General features: G+C 41.7%; 1 protein-coding gene across 1 annotated transcript in view; it reads left to right on the top strand.

Annotated features, from left to right (window-relative positions):
* Positions 1-1,507: 1,507 nt before the first annotated feature.
* The window catches only part of sf3a1 (splicing factor 3a, subunit 1), a 44,899-nt gene continuing 18,958 nt past the window's right edge, over positions 1,508-27,448 (top strand). Inside the window, exons 1-5 of the mRNA XM_034169667.1 lie at positions 1,508-1,696; positions 20,112-20,221; positions 20,955-21,162; positions 21,251-21,508; positions 21,588-21,662. Of these exons, the coding sequence (XP_034025558.1) occupies positions 1,649-1,696; positions 20,112-20,221; positions 20,955-21,162; positions 21,251-21,508; positions 21,588-21,662 (699 nt within the window). The 5' untranslated portion in view covers positions 1,508-1,648. The remainder of the gene's footprint in view (positions 1,697-20,111; positions 20,222-20,954; positions 21,163-21,250; positions 21,509-21,587; positions 21,663-27,448) is intronic.

Here is a 27,448-nt window from a genome sequence, read left to right as displayed (position 1 = left end):
CATACCATAAAGAATGCAGTAACAGCATCCGACTCAAGTGCAGTGTTACTCAGCCTTAAAAACATACCCAGACAGCAAATAGATCCGGGCCGGATGTAGTCCAACATCTGGTACCAATCCTGAAAACAGATCCGGTCCAGACAGTTTTTGCACCCTGGCCCAGATCCGGCACGGCTCCGCTTTACAGTTCTGGAACAGATCCAGACCAGATCTGAACTGGATCCGCAAAACACCAACTTTTTACAGACCATATCTGGCACAGCTCTGGGACTGATGTGGTCTGCATCACAGCACCATGGCAGGAACATGGGGCATAACGATAAGCAATTTTATCTGCACTCGGTAGAAAGTATCCATTAGCAGTTGTAAACTCTGTACTCTGTAATCGTGATTGTCACTGAGGCTTTTTAAATGCTTATTGCAAAGCGGTTTGTTTCTTTACGACAATCAAGTTTTATAAGTCCAGGGACACTGATCTGTGTGTTATAGATACAAATCAATTTCCTCTGATCCACGGAACTTATCCATGTAAAACTTATTCCTGCCACGGTGCTGTGATGCGGTCCACATCTTCCCCAGATCCGTGCCAGATATGGTCTGTAAACGGTTGGTCTTTTGCGGATCCAGTTCAGATCTGGTCCGGATCTGTTCCAGAAATGTAAAGCGGAGCCGTGCCGGATCTGGGCCAGGGTGCAAAAACTGTCTGGACCGGATCTGTTTTCAGGGTTGGTACCAGATGTTGGACTACATCCGGCCTGGATCTATTTGCTGTCTGGGTACAGTCTGACACGAGACAAGATCTTGTATATGACATCGTCTCCTTAACAAATAATCTCACGACCTCAGGAGCTCTCACAGCATTTGTATGGGTCCCAGGTCATATAGGGGTCAGAGGAAATGAGCTGGCTGATAAGTTTGCCAAACAAGCAGCAGGGACATCCACCATAGATGTTGACATCAGACACAGTAAAGGAGAACTGAAGAGTTTGATGAAAGTTAAAGGCATCAGCAAGTGGCAGCATCTATGGGATGCTGGACAAAAGGGAAGAGGATGTGTTCTCCAGACTGAAGTTTGGTCACACAGGACTGAATAGTTAAGATGAATAAACATGTTGATGGACCTGTGAATGCAGTGACAGTCAAGAGACCGTGGAGCATGTTCTTATACAGTGTCCAAAGTACCAACAAAATAGGCAGCTGCTGTCCATTCAGCTGGAGGGGAGACAAGTAGACGTCAGCTTACAGAACATACTTACACTAGGGTCTGGTGGGATCTGCTTCAATTACTTTTACGACTATCTGAAGAATACAGAATTACTACACAGGGTATAAGTCTACGACCTATTTTTTTCTCTCTCATTTTATTTTGGGGATGTTATCTCCCGATTTACACTCCAGTCCAGCTGGCGGCGGTAATGCTCCGTATAAGCTGGTTGCCAACCGCCATTAAACACAAAGAAGAAGAAGTGTCGTACTTAGGTTGCCGACGCAGTAAGTCTACTACAAATAGATTTGGTTTTTGGCAGTTATATTGTTTATTGAACAACAGTATGTGATGTAATAGTGGTATTTTGTACTTGTTCTACAGTTATGTTTCTTTAGTTATAAGGTATAACGAGTATTTTGATTGAAAAAAAAAACGACAGCCATGCCGCCTGGGCCTGTTCAAATTGTTCAGACGGATCTCAACAGTAAGGTAAGCTAGCCGGCGCTAACGTTAGCCTGTGTAATTTAAAATATATGTTAAGATAGCCGGGCTAACTTTAGCTTGTTTAATTTCATTTAAAATAAGGTAACCTAGCCAGTGCTAATATTAGCCTAAGGAAAATTCAGTAAGGTGTATCTTCTGTATAGTACATACCAATTCTAAGGTAGAACTCTGCTAGTGTATACAAAAGTATATCTTTAAAAAAAATTAAAAAAAGCCACTTAGGTGCCTGGTCTTGAGAACCAGGGATGGCAGGTTTAAAAGCTTTTTATCCCATGGGAACTCTCCCTCGAGAATATGGACAACATGTATATAAGTGACATTTACCCAATAAGGGTAATAAACAACATATACAAGAAATATAGTTACTACATAATATTATAGGAGTTAGCTTCTAAAACCTAAATATTATACAGAAGATTGTAGTATACGTATACCTTGTCTGTAGACTAGTAGTAAAATAAAAACATAGTTTGTAGGCTAAGCTATAAATACCTTTATTTTGTTATAGAAACAGAAGCTATGATGTAATAGGTTTTAGGTACAGACGGTTGCCCAGTTCCGGATCACCTTTTTTAAAGTCCTGCTATACGGAGCCATAATGCAACTGAATGTCCTTTATTGTGTATTCTTGTATTGGGTATTTGGATATTATTTAGCTGAAAAAGTCTGGGTGGAGTAGCGCTTCAGCTTAAAGTGTGAAGCCACATTATGTGTAGTGCAAATATTTGCCAGAAATGGATCACTTTTGCCGGTTCCGGATCACGACACTCTGTGTCACTTTGGGGGCATTCCTGGCATCTGGCTGTAGCCCTTCTAATGCAGAATGATACACACTGTGCCCGAGAATGTGTTTTGAACACAAAATGATAGAAATAATATTTATTAAATGAGAATTTACTTCGTTTCGAAAAGCGCCGTTATACGTTTTTACGAGCAAAAAATGAAGTGTGGAGGTGAGAGTTCTCCTGAATTAAAAAGTAAAAGCCCCCACATTCATGTCCATTCGTGATGTTGAGATGACCCCCAAAGTCCACATGACTCACAACTACAGACACAAGGCTGCTGCTTCAAGTGATCCGGAACTGGCAAATTTTCATGTCGGAGATAAATGTGCGCAGCATTAAACAGCAAGACATAACACACTGACATTTTCTACCCAAGTAAGTAAGTATTTTCCCACTCTAGAACCAAAAACACTGAACGGCGAACTCACCTTTGCTACGTTTTAGAGATCGTTACTTTAAAACTTGCAGGAATGAGTGAGTCAGAAAAACGCGGACACCGCAGACACCGGGATGTTTTGATTCCTCTGCTGATCACAAGGACGGCTGGATCCAGTCGAGCTTGTGGTCGTTTGTAGACAAAACATCAATCTTTCCATTGGTACCAAGTATTAGCTTATTCGTGCTGATTACGAGAAACGGCGGCACAAAAACTACAGCAGTGATCCAGAACTGGCAATGATCCGGAACTGGGCAAGTGACTATATCTGTCTAAAGTTCACTAGCTAGCTTACTATAGGAAGACAAAATCCATACTCTACATGCTATTCTAATGGAAACCCCAAACTTGGATAATATCTGATATATATTAAAGAATCCATGAACTGAAGAACCATTAAAAATCGACACCATTTAAAATAAACATGTAAATCACGAAAGTGAGCCAACTATAGTTAGATGAGTTACTGTTAATTTAGCCGTTAATAAGCTAACTGTACCTTGTTAGCCAACAAAGCTAAACAATAACTGTAACGTCCATATAAAGTACAGTAGCGTCGCTTCACCCTACAATAACAGTATTAAGAAATACATATAACAAAAAATGTAAACAAAATTGTGCACAAACGTTAGCTTCCCAAACAGAACAGAACTGACTCTATTGTTAGCTATGATAAATGGTGCTTCAGCTGGCTAGATAAGCTAACGTTAGCTGTTATGATTAACTAATTTTACCCCACACCTCCATTTATTTCATTACTATCATAATATTGAAAAAGGACATTTGTATGTATTCACAACCATAAAACGTGCTGAAATGTATGTACATGGAGACAAGATATAAGTACCTTAGTGAAAGGATACTGAGGTGGAACCACTCCTGGCTAAAGAGAGCTTGGGGCTCGCAGCTGCAACGACATGTAGGCTAGGTTAGCCTTTACCTAGCTTGACGGAGAGGGATAAATTCCAGGTAAGTTAACATTGACACTGGTAGGTCTAGTTACCATTTAGGGAGCAAACTCATCGTAATAAAATAAAAAGAAAACATAACTCTAAAAATGAAGACTGATCCGAATGACTTTTAACTGGAATATATATAAGGCGAATGAGGCCTAGGCAGGCCATTAGATATAGCTAGTACGTTAAGCTGCAATCGTATAACCCCAATACCAATGAAGTTGGGCCATTGTGTAAAATGTAAGTAAAAACGATACAATGATTTGCAAATATTCAATTGAATACACCACAAAGACAAGATAATTAATGTTCAAATTGATAAACTTTGTTGTTTTTGTGCAAATATTTGCTCATTTTGAAATGGATGCCTGCAACACATTTCAAAAAAAAGTTGGGACAGGGGCAATAAAAGACTGTAAAAGTTGATGAATGCTCAAAAAACACCTAATTGGAAACAGGTGAGTGTCATGATTGGGTATAAAAGGAGCATCCCCAAAAGGCTCAGCTGTTCGCAAGCAAAGATGGGGCGAGGATCACCACTTTGAGAACAACTGCATGAAAAAAATAGTCCAACAGTTTAAGAACAATGTTTCTCAATGTTCAGTTGCAAGGAATTTAGGGATTCCATCATCTACAGTCCATAATATAATCAGAAGATTCAGAGAATCTGGAGAACTTTCTACACCTAAGCAGCAAGGCCGAAAACCAACACTGAATGCCTGTGAACTTCGATCCCTCAGGCGGCACTGCATTAAAAACCGACATCATTGTGTAAAGGATCTTACCGCGTGGGCTCAGGAACACTTCAGAAAACCATTGTCAGTTAACACAGTTCATCGCTACATCAACAAGTGCAAGTTAAAACTCTACCATGCAAAGCGAAAGCCAAACATCAACATCCAGAAACACCGCCGCCTTCTCTGGGCCCGAGCTCATTTCAAATGGACAGACACAAAGTGGAAAAGTGTGCTGTGGTCTGATGAGTCCACATTTCAAATTGTTTTTGGAAATCATGGACGTTGTGTCCTCCGGACAAAAGAAGAAAAAGACCATCAACACTGTTACCAGTACAAAGTTCAAAAGCCAGCATCTGTGATGGTATGGGGGTGTGTTAGTGCCCATGACATGGACAACTTACACATCTGTGATGGTATGGGGGTGTGTTAGTGCCCATGACATGGACAACTTACACATCTGTGATGGCACCATCATTGTGAAAAATGTAAATAAAAACAGAATAAAATGATTTGCAAATTCTCTTCAACCTATATTCAATTGAATACACCACAAAGATAAGATATTTAATGTTCAAACTGATAAAATTTATTGTTTTTGACCATCCAGGTTGTTACCAGCGCAAAGTTCAAAAGCCAGTCCAGACTTGTCGCCCGTTGAAAATGTGTGGCGCATTATGAAGCACAAAATACGACAATAGAGACCCCGGACTGTTGAACAGCTGAAGTCGTCCATCAACCAAGAATGGGAAAGAATTCCACCAACAAAACTTAAACAATTAGTGTCCTCAGTTCCCAAACACTTATTGAGTGTTGTTAGAAGGAAAGGTGATGTAACACAGTGATAAACATACCACTGTCCCAGCTTTTTTGAAACGTGTTGCAGGCATCCATTTCAAAATGAGCAAATATTTGCACAAAAACAATACATTTTATCAGTTTGAACATTAAATATCTTGTCTTTGTGGTGTATTCAATTGAATATAGGCTGAAGAGAATTTGCAAATCATTTTATTCTGTTTTTATTTACATTTTACACAACGTCCCAACTTCATTGGGGGGGATATTGTCTCTTCAAATTACTAAAACACTTGACTTTATTGCCACTATCTGCTTTGCAGAATACTTGTCTACAGTCTCGGCTATATCAGAATGTTCTATTACTCTTAATCCCAATATGAATCTTAAAATACTGTGAACCATTTGTCCTGTATCATAGCTACATGTATGAGGTTTGCAGAAAATATCTGCGTGAAAATCAGTTAAGTATTCAGAGAGCTGCGATGGATTAAATGTGCTGCGCCTGCTACAACCCTTGGCAAAAATTATGGAATCACCGGCCTCGGAGGATGTTCATTCAGTTATTTAATTTTGTAGGAAAAAAGCAGATCACAGACATGACACAAAACTAAAGTCATTTCAAATGGCAACTTTCTGGCTTTAAGAAACACTATAAGAAATCAATCAATCAATCAATCAATTTTTTTTATATAGCGCCAAATCACAACAAACGGTTGCCCCAAGGCGCTTTATATTGTAAGGCAAGGCCATACAATAATGATGTAAAACCCCAACGGTCAAAACGACCCCCTGTGAGCAAGCACTTGGCTACAGTGGGAAGGAAAAACTCCCTTTTAACAGGAAGAAACCTCCAGCAGAACCAGGCTCAGGGAGGGGCAGTCTTCTGCTGGGACTGGTTGGGGCTGAGGGAGAGAACCATGAAAAAGACATGCTGTGGAGGGGAGCAGAGATCGATCACTAATGATTAAATGCAGAGTGGTGCATACAGAGCAAAAAGAAACAGAAACAGTGTCATGTCTGTGATCTGCTTTTTTTCTACAAAATTAAACAACTGAATGAACATCCTCCGAGGCCGGTGATTCCATAATTTTTGCCAGTGGTTGTAAACAGCACTGAGTGGAGCAGGTCGGATGACTGGTCCAGGAGGGCGGCCCCACGGCTTGTCAGCACCAATAGATGGCAGCGGTTGATGCGGCGTCTATGTGATGACCAGTGATTGTTCACGTTTCAGAGCGTGTGCATTGGTATGTTAACCGTGTGAATGACAAGTTGGTACTGACTTTCTGATTAGTTGAGAATTTACATACTACCAGAAATATCCTACAAATAAAATACTCTCATCCCAGCACTGTGTCTGTGAGCTCTTGGCTTGCTTAGCAACTCTGGCTGGTGTGTAAACAATCAGCAGTGGACAATGAAGTTGATGTAAGTTTTGATCTGATGTGAGGCTGCTGCCATGCAAGACGCCCACTACAGACTGGGAGGAATTAGGGGATTAAGGACCTTGACCAAGGGCCCTTACTGATTTTCTGGTCAGGCTGGGATTTGAACTGAGGATCCTCTGGTCTCAAGCCAACGCTTAACCACTAGATCATCACCTCCCCTAGTTCAGTCTTTCCTTTTAAGCCTTTATCTTTTACACAACATGATCAATGTAACCTCCTCATCTGAAGTTTCCTAAGAAACAAATCCGTCTGCAGTTTTTAAACCGCATAGCAAATTCAAGTTTCCTTGCCATTTGCTGGCGAGTTACTTTGCTGTTAGACTGAATTTTGTATGGAAAGAGGTGCAAGTCAGCCCTTAGGATGCATTGCACAGAACCTGATGATTTTTGTTTTCTGAATTAGGGTCAATTGCAGCATGGATATAGTCTGACACTGACAGTCTGACAGTCTTTCGCAAGGTTTTATTGCAGCACGCATAGTCGTGTCTTCTTTCTTAATAAAAAGCTCCACTGATGCTAAGATTTCATCAAAGGACTGGTGATCAATCCGGTGGTATTTGCGAAACGTCTCTGGATCCTCGGCATTTAGTTCCTGGACCAAATTACTGTACGCCCCTCGATTCTCTCTCCTCTTTATCCAAGATCTTATCTCTCCCCCCCCCCCCCCCCCCCCACACACACACACACACAGCGAGTCATTTGTCACATGAAGCAGAAATTATTAAACACGCTAGATCGTTTGCTTTTGGGTCAGAAAGGCAGATGACTCTCACAAAATCCACCGCAGACGAGGGTATCCTGCTTAAGCATTTGACCAAACGTGCCATTTGGAAAAGAATCTTCCCCTCGTGTGCACCAGCCTTAAAGCCCCTTTCACACCGGGCCCACTTCCATTTGCGTCGTCATGATGACGCAGGACTATCTGCATCAGGTGCGCGCAGCAGGGGGGCAGAGAGGAGGTGAGAACGCAGCCTGCAGGTTCTCTGCACAGAGAAATCAAAGTGCACAGTTTGGCTGCAACCAGACTGTGCACTCTGATTTCTCTTCTAGTTCATATTTGTTCTTGTGCTGAGCTGCAGGTCTGCACTCTGAGTTCTGTTATAGTTTATCTTTTGAGCGTGTAGTTTTACTGCATTGTGTCCATGGTATAAAAACAATCCTGCCTGATTGATACTTCGGGAACAATGGAACACAGCAGAAATCATAATTGGCGTCGGGTAACGTTGTATTGTGAGGGTGTGGCTTCCAGTCAGGTTGAATAATGTCATGTTGCTCTGACTTGCGTTGAAACCACTTAATTTCTGCATCCTGTGCTCGACGCAGAAAAGATTAAATAGGTTCAATTTTCTTCGGCGTAGAGCACTGGACACAGTTTTAAGCAGGTCTTCGCAGCACAGCGTTACTGCATGCAAGTCTGTGCAACACGGCGCTCCTGTACACAACCAAAAACTGAGTGCTGCATCCAGAGGAATCAGCTGGAGAACATGAGAACATGATCATACAGACCACAGCACCTGTGTGTGTTCAGAACTGGGAATCAAGAAACGCAACAGAAACAGCAGGTCTCTCTCTTTCTGTGTGTGTCTGATCAAACCTGTGACTTTAAAATCAAAGCGCACTCACTGCATGTTGGTGCGATCATCAGGTCTGATCAAATCCGCGGACCTGAACGAACAGGTCTGATCATATCAGCGGACCGGAGCTTTAAAAGTTTAGAGTCACAGCCCTTCATTCACAGCAGTCTTTACCACAGCCAGACTCAGCAGCATCTGGACACAATGAAAATGATCCATCAAGACAAAAAAAAAATAATAATGTTAAATGACTCTGTTTCTGACGTGCACCACACCGTGCAGTAGAGAACAGAGTCCACTTCCACAGATGCAGAAAATAGCAGCTTTGGCTACATACGTGGCAGTAATGAAACTGTAAAACCCTCACGATACAGTCCACTGTTTTCCAAGTGCAGTGATGCTGCAGGAGTGAACTGGGATTAAATATAGCGGCAAGGGCAACGCGCTACTGTGTGCACACATTAAAAGCGAACACACGCAGCTGCAAGCAGATCTACGAACACCGAAAAAGGCTGAATATGTGCGCATTTTGGGCATACTTAAATGAAACACAACGCCGCAATACGCAGCTCTACGAATACACCAGTGTGAAAGGGGCTTTAGAAGTAGTAGTTTGTAATGTGACCTTTGCGTAATAGCAGACAGAAATTGCTTTGAGATGACAAAACGCATAGACCATTTTATATATATTGTCCAAATGTGCATTTGTGTTTATTGGACCATTTATTTTGTAAATTCTCTTTGTACAAGACCCCAAATTATCTTTATAAAGTATGAAAATAGTTGTTTATTATAGTTTGCTGTGTTTTGAATAAATGTGTATGAAAATTATTTTCTGCTTTATTTTTTCTTTTCTTATTTCTGAATGTAAACCTTTATTGCACTTATAAAACACAACTGGCACAACGTGGCTGACTTTATTTTCCCAAATTTTTCTTCTGTTCAGATCTGAAGAGAATCTGTACATCTTGATGTCCTTGTTGTGTCTATTTGTGCCTCCAAATGCACAACAACCCGGCATTTTCAGTGAATAAATAAATTAAACAGCTGGATTTACATGCAGACAAATTAACAGTGAATGCTATTTTGGCACCAAGATGACACCATAAGTCACGAATACGGATGGGTATTGTCATTAAGAAATGATTCGATCCACTGACATCAATAACCTTTTTGCTTAACGATTCCCTTATCGGTCCTTCTGAGAGAAAATGATCATTTCTCTACATTGATTACAGACCCTGCAGCGGGTCTGTAATTAACTTTTCTGCAGCATGGCTTTGCTTTGAACCTTGAACCAATCGAAGCAGTGATTCGCAGATCGAAGCAGTGCTTTGATTTATTGCTTTGTTGATTCATTTTTTTCTTTCGCTTTATCTTAATTTTCCCCCGCTAAAACCCCAAAGAGCATATGGCTGTGAGTATTATTTACCTTTTTTTATGTTAAACTGACCTGTTATGGTCTTCTGAAACAGTTGATAGATGTATTTTATAACTGGAAAACGGGGCCAATGCTAACATGTTAGCATGTCTATGGCATTTTCAAAGTTAAAGTTGGCATTAAGCAGTTGCAGCTGTCAGCATGTTCGGGTGCATTGTTTTCTGTATAAAAAAGTCAAATGTATTACAAATTGTAATTTTTTTTTATTTATTTTTGTTTATATATTAATAATAATGGCAACCACAACAATAATATTAATAACTAAATGATTAGTTATTATTTTAGAGAAAGAGACAAAATGAACCTAAATAAAACCAACAAACAATGAACATACATAAATACATACATACAGAAATGTTTCCTGTGAACACCTAGTGACTCTTACACCTCCATTTCATCCCTGTTTTATTTAAGTTTAATGACAGTTTGAGGTCAAACCATATTTTTCAATGTGTTAATTTCTTCAGTGATTTCCTCCAGAACTATCTGCGAAAGTAGAAAACTGCTGCATCCTAGTAAGAGCAGAATACTACTGGAATGAATTTGAATAAGGAAAGTTGTTTTTTTTTTTCTCACCTAAATGGATGCTGCACTCACTGCAGTTTATTGTCTGGAATAGTCCCAGATTGCATTTTAGAGCTTCTAGAATTCAAACATTTTCATGTGGGTGGTGTTGGGGGGTAATTTTGGGTTTCAGCTTTTGTTTTTCACCACTTTCATCCCTGAATGTCAATCGTGAGTCACTAACTGGGACTCCTGTCTTGTTGGGAGAAGGAAACGAGAATCGTCCTCTGTTCTGTTCACACAGCTCCAAACGCTGTGCGGCTCTCTGCCGAGTCAAGTTAGAACGATAGAGTCCAGTCGGAATTAATAACTTCAAAGTGAAACACTGTTTTGTTTATTTATGTCCAGAGATCAAGGATACAGTGACCAATTTCATATTTATTTACTTTAAGACTCAATGAAATACATAGAAAACCTGTAAAGCCTACTTTTAGTACAAAATTCACGAGGTATCGATAAGGGAATCGATAAGGAATCGGATCGATAAGCAGAATTAATAATGGCATCGGTATCGATAAAATCTTATCAATACCCATTCCTAGTCATGAAACCATTTTTTTTAAGCTTTTAAGTGTCACGTTTTCTCATGAAGATTGCCAACAGATGACACTTTCAGTGAACATCCATTTATTTTGCAGGCCTTGTAACAACACACGGAACCACAGGTAACCTCCATCAAACTACCTCTCTGTACTCTTAACTTCCTGTTAACGTCTGAAACGTCTTCAAAATAAAAGCATAAGAATAATCTTCAGTTCTACCACATCTCATTTTTTGGACTGAGACAAATTGTATATGTAACTAGTTGTAATAAATCTCAAACCTCTTATGCCTTCAAGAAATTCAACACGTTCTTCTGAACAAAACATTTCCCTGATACCCCCATATGTCCACCATCCCATGTTTTCATAAGTCCACTCTCTGAGGTTTTACCACCGCTCTGCCAAACCTAGTTCTCGTAGAGGCAGGTGTTAATGTCTTTTGAGCCTGATTAGGGGCCTCTGGTTGACTTAATGTGTTTGAGACAGACTCTCCTGGCTCAGTTGGTTTGCAGGGTGTCTGAGCCTGAAGACCAGTCTCTGGCATGGGAACAAGATGATACCTGTTGTGTCTGATGGTGCCTGTGGGACTGTCCACTACATATGAGCGGGGTGTCGAATGTGTTGAAACCACTGTAACTCGAGTCTTGGTATCAGTAATCCACACAGGCTGTCCAGGTGTGAGCTGACGTAGATTCCTCACAGTGTCTCTTGGTGAACATGCTTGCGTCTTTTATCTTCCTCTCTTTCTTTCTCTGCAACTGTGGCTCCATCAGGAAGCTCTGGCCTGAGAAGGGAGGGGTGCTGAGGCACCGGTGTTCAAAGTCTGCGACCCATCAGCAGCTGAGCAGGACTGTATCTGTTAGATGTTGGGGTAGCTCTATATGCTAACAGAGCGAGGTATGGATCTTTAGCTTTCTTTAGCAGTCTTTTCACAGTCTGCACATGTCTTTCTGCTTCTCCATTGCTTTGAGCAAACCTTGGGCTGCTTGTAACATGTTTGAATCCATAGACTGATGAAAAGTCAGTGAACTGTTGGCTGGAAAACTGTGGGCCGTTGTCAGTGAAAAACAGTTCAGGGATGCCATGTCTGGCATGTTAGTTTAGCAATCTCCACAAATCTTGAATAATAGTCCACTACAAGCAGGTAATTGCAGTTGGTTAGGGTGAATAAATCTGCTCCCACCTTTTGCCACGGCCTCTCTAGGAGCCCACTCGGCAACAGCGGCTCCACAGGGTCAGTGTGTTCTCTGATGCAAGTGGTGCAGTTTGTCACAAGTTCATTCAGTTGCCTGCTCAGGCCAGGTCACCACACTTTCTTTGGCCTGCTCCTTGCATCTCATCATCCCTTGATGAGGAGATGATGTGAAGAGCCTGTAGGACAGAGCTGCGCATTGCTGTGGGAATGACAAGTCTGGAGCCTTTTAGTAACAGTCCTTCATGCACAGTAAGTGCAGTTCTTTCTGACCAGTATGCTTTCACTTGACTTGTGACCTTACTATAGTCTGGCCAACCTCTCTGACAAAATGACATCACTTCTGAGCAAACACTGTCTTCTTTCAACTGGTGCCTCAGTTGTGCCAATTATGATGAGCTAGCTGGTATGTTGTGGATTAACTCATCAACATAGATGTTTGTCTCTTCCATTAAGTCTTTGTCTGCCAACTTTAAGTTTGGGCTTGTGGAGACAGGTGCACGTGAGAGAGTGTCTGCTGTGTGTAGATCTTTGCTTGGTGTGTGTGAGATAGAGTAACTGTACCTCATGAGTCTAAGTCTAAACCGCTGGATTCTGGGAGGGAGCTCAGTTAGTGTCTGGTGACCCAGCAGACTGACGAGTGGCTTGTGGTGCGTCTCAAGTAAAAAATGTCTTCCTATGAGGAAGTCTCTGAACCTTTCACATCCCCATGTTAATCCAAGTGCCTCTTTTTCCACCTGAACATATCTTTGTTCATTTTCCGTCATTGAACGTGATGCATATGCAGCCGACCTCCACTGTTCTTCCTCTTTTTGCAGAAGAACAGCACCCAGTCCATACGAAGATGCATCTGCTGACAGTTTTAGCTCTTTGTTGGGGTCATAGTGTCAGCACTGGAGGTGAGGTGAGATCACTTTTCAGCTGATCAAATGCATTCTGTTCTACAGAGCTCCAGATCCACTCATTTTTCTTAGAGAGAAGGTCTCTGGTTTGTCATTTTCTGCCAGCCCTGGGATAAATTTCCCCAGCTGATTAACCATGCCCAGAAGACTGCAGACTTCACCTGTTCTAGAGGGTTCTTTCATGTCTCTTACAGCTTTTGTTTTGTCCGGGTCTGGCTGCACACCCTAAGCAGACAGGATGTGGCCAAGGAACTTGACTTTGTGTGTGCTCAGCTCACACTTCTCTCCATGTTTAGTGTGACGCCGGTTTCTTGGAGCTTGTTCAGTACCACATGAAGCCTCATGTCATGCTCCTCTTGATCTTTACCCCATATGAGAACATCGTCCGTGTGGCAGACGATGCCCTGCAGCCCATCGAAGATCATGGACATTCTCCACTAAAAATGTTCTGGGGCTGAGGCTATGCCAAAGGGCAATCTGTTGAAGAAAAAAACGGCCAACGGGAGTTATGAAAGTTGTGTACCGTGCTGACTCTGGGGGCAATGGGATTTGCCAAAACCCTCTATTAGCATCTAATTTGCTGAAGAGATCCAAGCGTCTGCTCTACTGAAGGTAGTATGTATTTCTCTCTGCAGACTGCTTCTTTGAGGCGGGTTAGATCTACGCAGATGCGCACCGAACCATTTTTTGACAGGACTGGAACCATCCCAGAGCACCATTCTGTTGGTTCTTCCCCTCTTGAGATGACTCCCAGACTCTGCATTCTCTGCAGTTCCTCTCTCACTTTGCTCAGTAGAGGAATAGGAACACGTCTTGGTGGTGTTAGAGAAAAGGGAATGGCATCTGGCTTAAGTTTAATTGTGACAATTGACAAAGTTTTGGATAGGACTCTGCTATCACTTATTTATGCTATCTAGCCTGGAGACAAGGTTAAGCTTCACGCTAGCTGGTCTGCTTAGCAAAGCTGTGCTTAAGTCTCTTATTACATACACATCCTCTTGAATCACCTGTTCACTTTTACATAGTAACTCTGTGTATTTGCCTATGACAGAGACCGGTGTACCACCTGGGCCAAATAGTGGTCTGTTTTTTTTCGTTTAAATGAAAGTCTCTATGTATGGGCTGGAATAGCTGAGACATCCGCTCCTCTGTCTATCTTAAACCTCACGCTGTGGCCTCTGATAATCAAATCTGTGTACCAGGGGTCTATATCTGCATCTACTGAGCCCAGGAACAAAGGAGTGTGTCTGCAAACTACTCGTTTCCACTACATGTACTGCTATGGGTGACTTACACACTTTACTGTAGTGTCCCTTTTTCCAACATGTGGCACATCACATTGTTTGCTGGGCACAGCCATTTCCCGTGTGCGGGGGTTTTTCCACACCTGTATCATTGTTGGTGATCAGTTTGTGCTTTGGGCTTTGTTGGCAGGTTTTTCTGTTGAAAAGATGTCTTTGGTGTGGGCTGCTTTGGTTTCTTATGTTTTGCCATCACCGCATCAATTTCACCTTTGGCTTCTCCCCTGAGATCTGTGTGCTGTCTTTTGATCACTTCCGACTGCCGTGTCATGTTAAGTGCCTTCTCCAAGGTCAAATCTCTGTCCAGCTGCATCCTCTCTGCTAGACTTGTGTCTCTGAGTCCTACAACAAGTCTTATCAACTCGTCGTGGAGTGCACCGTAGCCACAGTTTTCAGCTAAGATATACGAAGCAGTGATGGAGTCCACTGTTTCATTAGTCTGTTGTACCCGTTGGTTGAATTTTGCCCTTTCGTATATTAATTTTTCCTTGGCACAAAATATGTTGCAAAGGACTCTTTTACTGCTCCGTATTGTTGTCTCTGTGCATTGGTTAAAGCTTGGCCCCGCAATATAACCTCCACTTCGTCCCCCATACAGTACTGTAGATCAATGTGTTTACCTGGTTAGCGTCAGAGCTAAGATGCAGGTTGCTGGCTAGTCTGAATCTTTCAAACCCTCTGATCCATTTCTCCCAGTCCTGGGGTTTAGAGAAGTCAAACGCTTCTGGAGGTTGAATTGTGAACGTTTCACTTGGAGGTGGGTTAGCAGGGTTAGCTGCAAGCTGGAGAGCCTGTGCAATAGCCCCGTTAGCATTAGCACCGTCCGTCGTCTTTGTTTTTTTTTTTTTTGACGAGTCTCGGGGGAAAAAAAAAAAACTCTCCCGCTGCCTTTCCTGTGCTTCTTACCACAATCGCACTTCTGACACCATGTCACGTTTTTTTCATGAAGATTGCCAACAGATGAGACGTTCAGTGAATATCCATTTATTTCGCAGGCCTCGTAACAACACACAGAACCACACGTAACCTCCATCAAGCTACCTCTCTGTACTCTTAACGTCCTGTTTTGTCTGAAACATCTTCAAAATAAAAGCATAAGAATAATCTTCAATTCTACAACAGTAAGCTAGTCGGTGCTAACGTTAGCCTGTTTAATTTCATTTAAAGTGAGGGGAAACTGGCTGGCACTTGTGCGAGCCTGTTTAATTTAACTGAATTTAAAATAAGTGAAACTAGAGTCCCTTTTTTCACAGAGTATCGATACTACGAGTCGAGGGAAAAAAAGTCACGTGACTTGTGGTGCCATCTTGGGGCCAAAATGGTGTTTGCTGTTAATCTGTCTGCATTAGCCATGTGAATTTCATCACTGACAACGATTCGCTATGCACCTCGATAAACTGCCAGCGATACATGACGATGGTGATGATACAATGCCATTTGGTGCAATACGATTAGGGATGGGTAATAATAAGATTTTATCTATCGATGTCATTATTGATTCTGCTTATTGATCCAATTATTTATCGATTCCCTTGTCAATACCTCTTGTGGATTTTCTGTGTACTTAAAGTAGGCTGTACAGGTTCAGGGCTGTGAAAACTCTGTGGATCTGTGAAATACTGCAGATTTCATCATGGGGAGGAGGGGGGTGTTAGTGTTTTACTCTGTAATTGTGATCGTCACTGAGCTTATAAAATGTCTATTGCAAAGTGTTTATATATATATATATAAGTCCGTGGCATTCCGTGGACACTGATTTGTGTGTTACAGATACAAATCAGTGTCCTCGGACCTGTGGAGTTTCGAGGATAAAAAAAACCCTCTCTCAAAGCCTGGCTTTTGTGACAGTTGTCGTAAAGTGGGACTGGTTGGTTGCTACGGCAGCGCTGTGTGGCTCCCGCGCGAAGCTTAAGCTAAATGTAGCAAGAAAGACAGTTTGAAAAAGTTTGATCAGGACAAGAATCCATGGAATTGTCGCTGGCTTCATCAACACACCTGAAAAATAAAAGAAACAGGAAAAGTGAACTGTACAATCAAGAAACACGGTAAAAAATTTTCTCTCTGGAAAATAAACATTGTACTGTTCAAACAGGATTCTAGAAAAGATTGTGACTTTTTTCATTAATCTAGACTTTCTTTCATTGGAAAAAAGACTGGCTTTGAATGGATTTACAGGAATTTACACAAGAATGTAAATGAGTTTTTATTAATCATTGGTGATTCAAATGAAAGGTTGAATACAGGGTCATTTAAATATGCACTGATTTTGAGATTTTTTTTTTTTTTTTTTTTTTTCCCCAGAAAATGCTGAAAATGTATCATTAGATAAAAAATTTATTTGGTTTCTGGGATCCCACAGGGCGCGAGACACCGGCTCCTGGGGGGGGGCATAGGCCCCCAGGAGGCCCCCTGCAAATTTCACAGTTTTTATTTCACAGCCCTGCAGGTTTTCTGTGTCACCATTTTATTGTCTTAAAGTAAATAAATATGAAATTGGTCACTGGATCCTTGATGTACATGGTGGATCCTTGATCTCTGGACAGAAATAGAAATAAATAAAATCTGTAGTTTTTGTCAAAAGCATTTCCTTTCAAATATTAATGATGCACATGTACAAATACAACTCCATAGACTCTGACCTGAGCTCTTGCAGCCAGCTGCACTGCATGTCAGGATGTAATTCATAAAAAACGCAGAACGCCTCATTTTGGGGAAAACGGGTTTTGGTCAGTTGTAGTTTGTTTCTTGTATTATAATGTTTGGAAAGAGGTGTCATTTGATTTAAAATGGCAATTCGCTCTGAAGTTAATTCTGAACAAAATCTGTGCAGCTCTTTGGAGTACTTAGTCCCATGTACATGTCTGGTCTGATCAGGTCCGCTGATCAGCAGACCTGATCAGACCAGAAACCAGCTGGTGCTTCCCAAGTTTAAAGAGTGACAGCACTCCATTCATCCACAGCCAGTCGACTCATCAGCATTCTGTACACAATGAAAATTGTCCAAGATAAAACAATCAAATGTTAAATTATGCATCTGGTAAGGATGCCGCCCGGGCGCCTCCCTCTTCCATCTTGCTGGTCTCATGATAGATCAACTCCGCAAACATCCTCTGGCTCTCGCTTCCCTTCTCAACGTTCATTACATTGCCGATAACAGCCCTGGTAGGAGCTGCCTGGAGAGCTGAAAAGACACGAGCAGGAGTAATGAGTGACATGCATACACAAAAAGGTTCGATGTTTACTTTTAAAATGCAGAACCAATAACAATATCAATACATTATAATAGTAAATAGTAACAACAATCACATACTATAAAACAAATAATTTACCTCAACCAAATGCATGGAGGTTGTGGATGCCTTCTTCTTTGGTGGTTTTTGAGCCATGCTGACGGTTGATGTGCAGGGAGGCTGAGGTCCTGGGTCCTCAACTACCACAACATCACCTTCCACCGCAGGCTCAACATCAGCACCATCATCATTGTCCGACTCATCTCTTGTCCTGGTTCTGTGCACCTGGTAAAAGCAAGACATGCCATTCGCTTATAATGATGCATGTCATAATAAGTACAAGACACAAAGTACAAAATAAAACCGCTTTCTGAATGTTAATTGCTTCTATACACACACACAATGTTTTGGCACGCAAACATACTTTGGTGTGCAAAGCGCAAACACTTGGCGTGCAAAGCGCGAAAAACAGTTCTTTTTGAGGTGCAAATGACGCAAACACAGACACACCTTTTTATGAAATAGTGTTGCTCAGAACAGGAGAAGTGGAAAAAAATGCGGTGCTTAAAAAAAAGGAACTTGTTCACATGACGGAACTATTGCATTCTTAAAAGCATCTATTACTACACTTTAATGCTAAATACAGTACTCAAAAAAAGAATTTCATATACTTACCAATCCACCGACACTGGTCCAGATGTTTTTTAACGTTCCGGTATTGATGAATCCAGCCAAAGCATTTCAGGAAGCGTGGGTTCTCCGCCGTCATCCCGACTGCGCCACTTCCCGAAACTCCTTTTGCCATCTTCATCAGGACAACTTTGTCTCGCTGGTATTTGACCTAGGTCTGCAGACGCAGAGCTGGTTCGTCGCCGACACCTTCCACGCCCAAGTCCCTGGCTTTTTGGGTGTATAATTGAAGTTTGGCCTCCCGGTTGCAGAAGTCGTCCGATGACTTGTCGTATAACATGGGGTGGAGCTGAACCCACTCCATGATCTCGACCCTTTCCCGGTCCAACGAAAATTTAAGTGGCGGGAGTTTCACCTGCCGTTTCCTCTTCGATGGCAAGGGCGCAGCGGCTGCCGCTCGCTTGCTCGGAGAGTGGTGGGCGATGACAACTCCACATCACTGGAGGCTGAAGGAGCAGGAGATGTGGGCTTGTTGGTTCTCCGCATTTTTTTTGGATAAAAAAAAAAAACGCAGCCCAAGGGGGAAGTTAAAAAAGTGGCCCAGAAAAATAAAAAAGTGGCCAGGAATAAAAACAAAACAGTGGGACACAAAAAAGCTGCCCAAAAAAATCTAAAATGGCCAGAAATGAAACGACAACAGTCCTCAAAGACAGCTTTGCGACACAGTGAACAGTCCTCATATAATGAGTCCAGTATGATTTAAAAAAAAAAAAAAGTGAAGCTCATTACAGCGTATCGTCTGCGCTGCAATGAGCAGCTCTATGAATATGCCAATGTGAAAGGGGCTTTAGACAGAGAGCTCTCTTCCTCAGTGTTCTAAGCCACAGGTAGTGGCAAATTTCTGCCCGGCTCTCAGGTTCAAATTGTCTGTGCTGCAGAGCACGGATTTTCTGACAAATGAACTGAATTGTTGCTGAAAAGTTAGCCAACTAAGAGTGCAGCTGTCCTCACCTGCACTCTTCTGTCCGCTGAAAGGAAAGAAAAACTCCATCAAATTCTTTCATAGCCCCAGGTTGCATCTCACAGCTTCTAGAATTCAAAAATTATTCTGTTTCTGCTGGTCAAACTGTAGCAGAGAGGTTTTTTTTTTTAATCTTAAAGAGAGCAGCTGAATCGCACCTTATTGATGTGCACTTCTTGCTTCCACTACTTGTATTTGGCCACTGAAGCAGTCAGATAAAAAAAAAAAGTCTTAATCTCTGTGGTCGCTTCACTTGTCCAGTAGTGATGACTGTACTTTCTTCTTCACTGTAGGTTGGTTAGTCACAAAATCATACAGTGGTTACATGAGCATCCTCTAGATTAATATAGATCCTTACGGAATTCAAAGTCTGGGTTATTCTCGGTCTGATCATTCAGAGGGTCCTAGACCCCACTCAGTCCTCTGAACAATGGTGTTCCTGTGCCAAGCCTTTGAAGTCCCAAATATTTTGTCTGCATGTAAATTACAGCCCTTGTATGTTGTGTTAATTCTTTGCATGTTGCCAAGTGAACCTTGAGGTCCAACTTCTGACGTTCATCGCACCCAGGACGTGGCGCGCACACAGCTGAACCTGCCGTATTGTATTGTGACTAGAGCTCGCCTTTTATGTAGAATTTCAAAATGTAATCAAATTAGATGTATCCTGTGTCCTTATCCTCCTACAAGAGACTTTTTGTTTTACAAAAGTTGAACTGGGTGATTTGAGATTATTGTTGGTTAGTGACGGTATTAAAGGATAGTATCTGGGATTGATGCATATTTTTCATTGTTTTGAATTAATTCAGCATTGTGTGCTTTGCTGTAACAAAGATAATTTTGTTCACAGAATGATGCAGCAGCAGAAGAAACTCCAGCTACTAAACCCATCGTTGGTATCATATATCCACCTCCTGAGGTCCGAAATATTGTTGATAAGACCGCAAGCTTTGTTGCCAGGTTGGTTACCTTCACAGTCTTTGTTCCCCGAGGCCAACATATGGCCAGTTGGGTATTGCAAAGACCTGGTGTCCATCCGTTTGTCTGTCTGTCTGTTCAGCAAAAGTCCAGTCCTGTTACTGCCACAGTCTTCAAATTCACATGGAACATTCTTCGAACACAGACCTTGGACAAGTTCAAATATGGCTAACCTTGATTTAGTTTAAGGGGTATTTTAAGAGGTTAAAAAGTCACATTGTGTTTCAATCTGTTCATTTTATTTTTTGAGTGGCGACTCTGGCGAGGGTGACAGCCAGAGTAGAGCTGCACCGTGACGTCACAGTCTGGTTGCTAGCTGCAAACTCAGTTTTATTTGTGTGTAAATAAATATATTCTCTTTATCATATATTTTGTAAAACTGAGTGACAAATAAACACCTCTAAAACTGAAAATGCTGTTTTTAGAACCTTATAATACCCCTGAAGTGACTTAAAAGACATTGAGCAGATGAACTCTGCTAACTTCTGGTCTTTTCAAAAGCTCATGTTCACATATTATGTAAAAGCTAGCGAGAAATAACACTTCTGAAACTGAAAAGCTGTTTCTCGTACCTAATAATTACTTAAACAACTGCAAATTACAAAGAACACAATGCTCATATGGCCGAGGGTATTTTAGCATTGCGTTATATTTTTTATTATGTCAGCCAATATACTTTAATAGTTTGGGGAATAACTTCTTTGTTATTCCACAGAAACGGACCTGAGTTTGAAGCAAGAATCCGACAGAATGAGATCAACAATCCAAAATTCAATTTCCTCAACCCCAATGACCCCTACCATGCTTACTATCGTCACAAGGTGAATGAGTTTAAGGAGGGAAAAGCTCAAGAACCATCTGCAGTTGTGCCCAAGGTCATGCAGCAGCAGGCCATGCAGCAGGCCCAACAGCTTCCTCAGAAAGTATGACATCACCTGTGCTCTTACGCTCAATGCTGACTTACGCTTTGATTTTGTTCATTGACGTGTCTTCCCCCCCGTTGATCGACAGGTGCAGTCACAGGTGATTCAGGAGACGGTGATTCCTAAAGAACCTCCCCCTGAGTTTGAGTTTATTGCTGATCCTCCATCAATCTCTGCATTTGATCTGGATGTTGTCAAGCTGACAGCTCAGTTTGTTGCTCGTAACGGTCGTCAGTTTCTCACTCAGCTCATGCAAAAAGAACAGAGGAACTACCAGTTTGACTTTCTGCGCCCACAGCACAGCCTCTTCAACTACTTCACCAAGCTGGTTGAGCAGTACACTAAGGTAACCTGGAGGGTTGTGACGGTGTTTTAGTTTTTTGCATAGACATGATGACATTTTTATTGTTTGTCTTGGCCTTTAGATTTTGATCCCTCCAAAAGGGCTCCTGTCAAAGATGAAGAGAGAAGCTGAGAATCCAAGAGAGGTTATGGACCAGGTAATTATTCCCAGCTTGAAACCTTATTCACAGAAAACATTTCCAGGCTTTGAGGAGAAGGGTGGGGCAGCAGCTGCAGTCATACTTTATACCTCATTGACGTGTAATTGGTCAGATTCATCTTTGTTAGTTTGAATGTGTGCCTCAGCAGATGAATGTAATTTTATCCATGATGCACCCACCACATCATGAAGCCAGCTGGGGTTCTGTGATTTACCAGCCACATGCACGCTGCAAATATATCTTCACTGCTTAAGTCGAAAACACTGGAAGTCAACCCTGCACATGCGCGACCTTGCTTCTGCACAGCACATTGGTTTAGGTCAACATGATCACAGATGGTGTACGTCCATCCATCCCTTTCTAGACCCATTTACTCAAATTAAGGGTCACGGCGGGCTGAAGCCTATCCCAGCAATCACAGGCCATGAGGCCAGTGTGTGCATTCATATAAACCTTCATACCATTTTTAAACAAAGAATGTAAGCAGTGAATGGAAAAAAATGATTAAATGAACTGCAAATTTCCACAATTGAACCAGACTGAACTTACTGTAAATGCAAGAAACAAGCAGAAGTTTCAGATCTTGTCAGCTCTGCTCTTTAAATGAGAAATCAGCAGCTCGCGGGCCAACCTCTGCCTGTGAGGTGCACACGGTTAAAACTTTGAGTCAGATGGCATCTTCATTAGTGTGAAACCAGGCGCCCCTCTGCTGAGCTGGACCAGAAGGATTTTGGTGGAGCAGGATTAGGAGTGGGTATTGAAAACCAGTTCCTGTTAAGAATCGATAAGAAATGATTTGATCCTCCAACATCAATAGCCTTTTTGCTTAACGATTCCCTTGTCAGTTCTTAAGTTCACATTATGCCGGAGCGGCTGTTGCTTTTAAGTGTGTGTATTGGGAAGATGATCATTTCACTACGCTGATTTTGGACCCACTGTTTCTGAGAAACTGCGAAGCAGCAGGTTGCAGTGCAGGCTGCAAACCAGTCCCAGAAGCGGCAAAGCATGGGTCCACAACTTTTTCATAACCCCCCTCAAAGCCATTTAAAGATGTCAGTCGTGACTTGCCTTCGTGCTGATTAAAGTCACTAACTGGGACTCTTGTCTTGTTGCGGGTAAGAAAGGAGAATCGTCCTTCATTCAACACCAGAGTTTTTATTGGTTCTTCGTTAATTTTTTGTGGGGCAGTGCACGTGATGGTTCTCGTGAGCTGGACCCAATTCACCGGTTTATGAGCTGAAGCTTCTGTTTCTCAGGTAGAGGAAATAATAGTAGTAATTAGTAGTAATAGACGTAATAATAATATCCTTTGTTTTGTGGGACAAACTGGACAGCTCCAAACGCTGTGCGACTGCCAAGTAAAGTTGGAGATTTCAGTCAGAATTAATAACTTCAAAGTGAATCACTGTTTTAAATCAAATGACACATCTTTCGTTGTAATACAGACAACAAACGTCAACAGACCAAAGCTGCTGCCCCCCCCCCCCCAAAAAAAAGACATCGTCTGTTCTTTATGAATTACATTGATCATGACGTGCAGCACAGCCAGCCACGAGCGCTCAACTCAGAGGCTATGGAGTTAAATTTGTATCATTAATATCTGACAGGAAATGTTTTTGGAAAAAACTACAGATTTTGTTTGTTTCTATTTATGTCCAGAGTTTAAGGATCCAGTGACGAATTTCATATTTATTTACTTTAAGACTCAATGAAATGTTGACATAGAAAAGCTGTAAAGCCTACTTTTAGTACACAGAAAATTCACAGGAGGTATCGATAACGGGATTGAGAAGCAGAAGCGATAATGGCATCAATATCAATGAAATCTTATCAGTACGCATTCCTAAACAGGATACTGTATTCGCCCTGCAACAGACTGGCATCCTGTCCAGGGTCACACCCTATGACTGCTGGAAAAGGCTTCAAAAGGAGATTGTCTGCTTTTCAGGATGTGCAGCGCTCAAGAAATTCTGTTCCACGGCAAAGCGAGAGAATGAGGGAGGATGTTTAACGGCAACTGAGGAATGAAATTGACATGTGGGTGTTTTTCTCTCAATTTGATGAATCTACTGATGCTGTAGATGTGGCTCAGCTATGTGTTTTTGACAACATGAGAAGAGCTGCTGATCATTTTGCCTTTGAAAGGTCACACGAGAGGCAGATATTTTTCAAGTTTTGTGGAATTTGTTTATAAGAACCAGTTGCCCCTCTTCAAACTCGTCTCCGTTACAGCTGATGGGGCTCCAGTGATGGTTGGACGCATTGCTGGCTTCATCGATTTGTGCAAGCGGTATATCTTTCCCAGATTTCTTGAATTACCATTGTATAATTCACCAGCAAGGGTTGTGTGGAAAGATTTTGAATATGGAAGACGTGATGGATGTGGCCAACAAGATTGCGTATTATGTTCAGACCAGAAGTCTGTAGAGATTATTTTACGCACAGCTGGAGAAGACAGGTGCAGAACACACAGATCTACTGCTGCACACAGACGTTAAGTGGCTCAGTAGAGGTACATTTCTGCAGCAGTTTTCTGAATTGTTTCCCAAAATGAAAGAAATTCTGAAATGTTCAAATCATGCTGACTGTGCACAGCTAGAAGACAGTCAGTGGCTCTTGGACTTAGCCTTTCTTACCGATCTAAACTGACAAGCTCAATAACTTGAATCTAGAACTGCAGGGTAAACACAAACGCATCATGATCAGCTCCATGGACACGTTTAAAAGCAAGTTACACCTGCTATCAAGCAGGTTGCAACAGTGTGACCTGTGGAATTTTCAGGGCAAAGACTGGGTGGAGCTTGAGAATGCATGCTGTGATGATCACGTGCAGAGCATCTTCTCAGAATTTGACAGGCACTTTACTGACTTTACATTCATTGAGCCTTTTGTCAGATTTCCATTTGGGGAAAATATAGATGTGGACTGTATAATACCCAAATCACTCTCCAACCTGGATATCTGTGCTGTTGAGAATGAGATCCTCACACTAAAAAATGATATTGAGCTAAAATCCAGAGCAAACCTGACATGAATGGCCAATTCTGGACTCTAATGCAGAAAGAGAAGCATCCCAAACTCAGACAAGCTGCACAGAATCTGACTGGAATTTCTGAATCAACGTGTGTGAGTCGGCCTTTTCACATATGGAAATCAAGTCAAAATTCAGATCCACCATGACTGATGAGCACCTTGCGGCCTGCTTACGGGTGCAGCTCCTACTGTCCAGACCAACTGCCTCCTCTCAGTGCCAGAAGTCCCACTAAGTTAGGGAACTTGAATTAGACATTGTAGGGGAAACCGGGTCACAGTGAATCAGTAGCTAAATCTGCAAAACTACATATATTAGTAACAGTTATGCCATATTTTTACACATAAAGATATCCCCTTGTAAATTAGTGTTTTGTTTTTGGATACATTAAGGGTAAAACTAAGTGGCAAATGAAGTCAGTTTTTTCCAATCAAAAGTAAATTTTGTGGATGTCAGTGTCTTTATTTATTTCTCACAACAGAGGAAAGGTGGCCCAAAAGATTGTTAGGAGAGTACCCTGTCCAGCTGATGAGGATGTGTTAGTGCCTTGGGGCAACTGTTTGTTGTGATTTGGCGCTGTATAAATAAAATTGATTTGATTTATGTCTTCTCTAGACTATCAGCTATTTGATAACATGACTCATGCATGTCACATGCACCCGGGGCACAGTGAATCAGTCTAGGTGATTTACTAAGCCCCAGTATCAAGTGGATTGAAAATATTACTTGCTGAAGCTTATACATTTATTTTTCCATGAATTGTTTCTATAATTTTGTATATAAATTTTGTATATAAACAACTATTTTCATGTTTGAACAGAAATTTTGACAGTTGTATTAATAATTTTAAACACCTGTAAATTACACTTGGGGGAGACATAAATAACAGCCTTATAAACAGTAACTTGCTGTATTAAATCCACAATAGAATGACTTAAACCTAGGTATAATCTGTTTATGCTGCCACAAAACAACATTTCTGATCCACTGTGCCCCGGCTTTTGTCCATAATTCTTCTTTCTTCTTCTTTGTCTTTCGGCTGTTCCTGTTACGGGTCGCCACAGGAGATCAATCGTTTCCATCTCACCCTGTCCTCTGTATCTTCCTCTGTCACACCAACCACCTGCATGTCCTCCTTCAGCACATCCATAAACCTCCTCTTTGGCCTCCCTCTTCTCCTTCTGCCTGGTGGTTCCATCCTCAGCGTCCTTCTCCCTATATACCCTGGGTCCCTCCTCTGCACATGTCCAAACCATCTCAATCTCGCCTCTCTGACTTTGTCTCCAAACTGTCCCACCTGAGCTGTCCCTTTGATATGTTCTTTCCTAATCTTGTCCATTCTCGTCACTCAACATCTTCAGCTCTGCCGCCTCCTGTCTTTTTGTTAGTGCCACCGTCTCTGAACAGTACAACAAAGTTGGTCTCACTACTGTCTTGTAAACTTTCCCCGTTCACTCTTGCTGATATTCTTCGGTCACAAATCACTCCTGCCACCTTTCTCCACCCACTCCACCCTGCCTACACTCTTCTTCACCTCTTTACCACACTCTCCATTACTTTGAACAGTTGACCCCAAATATTTAAACTCATCTACAGTAGTGTTCAGAATAATAGTAGTGCTATGTGACTAAAAAGATTAATCCAGGTTTTGAGTATATTTTGTTACATGGGAAACAAGGTACCAGTAGATTCAGTAGATTCTCACAAATCCAACAAGACCAAGCATTCATGATATGCACACTCTTAAGGCTCTGAAATTGGGCTATTAGTAAAAAAAAAAAAAAAAAAAAAAGTAGAAAAGGGGTGTTCACAATAATAGTAGTTTGGCATTCAGTCAGTGAGTTTGTCAATTTTGTGGAACAAACAGGTGTGAATCAGGTGTCCTATTTAAGGATGAAGCCAGCACCTGTTGAACATGGTTTTCTCTTTGAAAGCCTGAGGAAAATGGGACGTTCAAGACATTGTTCAGAAGAACAGCGTAGTTTGATTAAAAAGTTGATTGGAGAGGGGAAAACTTATACGCAGGTGCAAAAAATTATAGGCTGTTCATCTACAATGATCTCCAATGCTTTAAAATGGACAAAAAAAACCTGAGACATGTGGAAGAAAACAGAAAACAACCATCAAAATGGATAGAAGAATTACCAGAATGGCAAAGGCTCACCCATTGATCAGCTCCAGGATGATCAAAAACAGTCTGGAGTTACCTGTAAGTGCTGTGACAGTTAGAAGATGCCCGTGTGAAGCTAATTTATTTGCAAGAATCCCCCACAAAGTCCCTCTGTTAAATAAAAGACATGTGCAGAAGAGGTTACAATTTGCCAAAGAATACATCAACTGGCCAAAAGAGAAATGGAGCAATATTTTGTGGACTGATGAGTAAAATTGTTCTTTTTGGGTCCAAGGGCCTCAGACAGTTGTGTGAGTGTGAGACAACCCCCAAACTCTGAATTCAAGCCACAGTTCACAGTGAAGACAGTGAAGCATGGTGGTGCAAGCATCATGATATGGGCATGTTTCTCCTACTATGGTGTTGGGCCTATATATCGCATACCAGGTATCATGGAGCAGTATGGATATGTCAAAATACTTGAAGAGTTCATGTTGCCTTATGCTGAAGAGACCATGCCCTTGAAATGGGTGTTTCAACAAAACAATGACCCCAAGCACACTAGTAAACGAGCAAAATCTTGGTTCCAAACCAACAAAATGAATGCCTTGCAGATGTGAAGAAATCATGAGAAACTAGTTA

Source organism: Thalassophryne amazonica, chromosome 5 (assembly GCF_902500255.1).
Source record: "Thalassophryne amazonica chromosome 5, fThaAma1.1, whole genome shotgun sequence".
Classification (NCBI taxonomy): domain Eukaryota; kingdom Metazoa; phylum Chordata; class Actinopteri; order Batrachoidiformes; family Batrachoididae; genus Thalassophryne; species Thalassophryne amazonica.
Note: the sequence above shows the minus strand (reverse complement) of the source record. Positions and strands in the feature narration are given on the sequence as shown.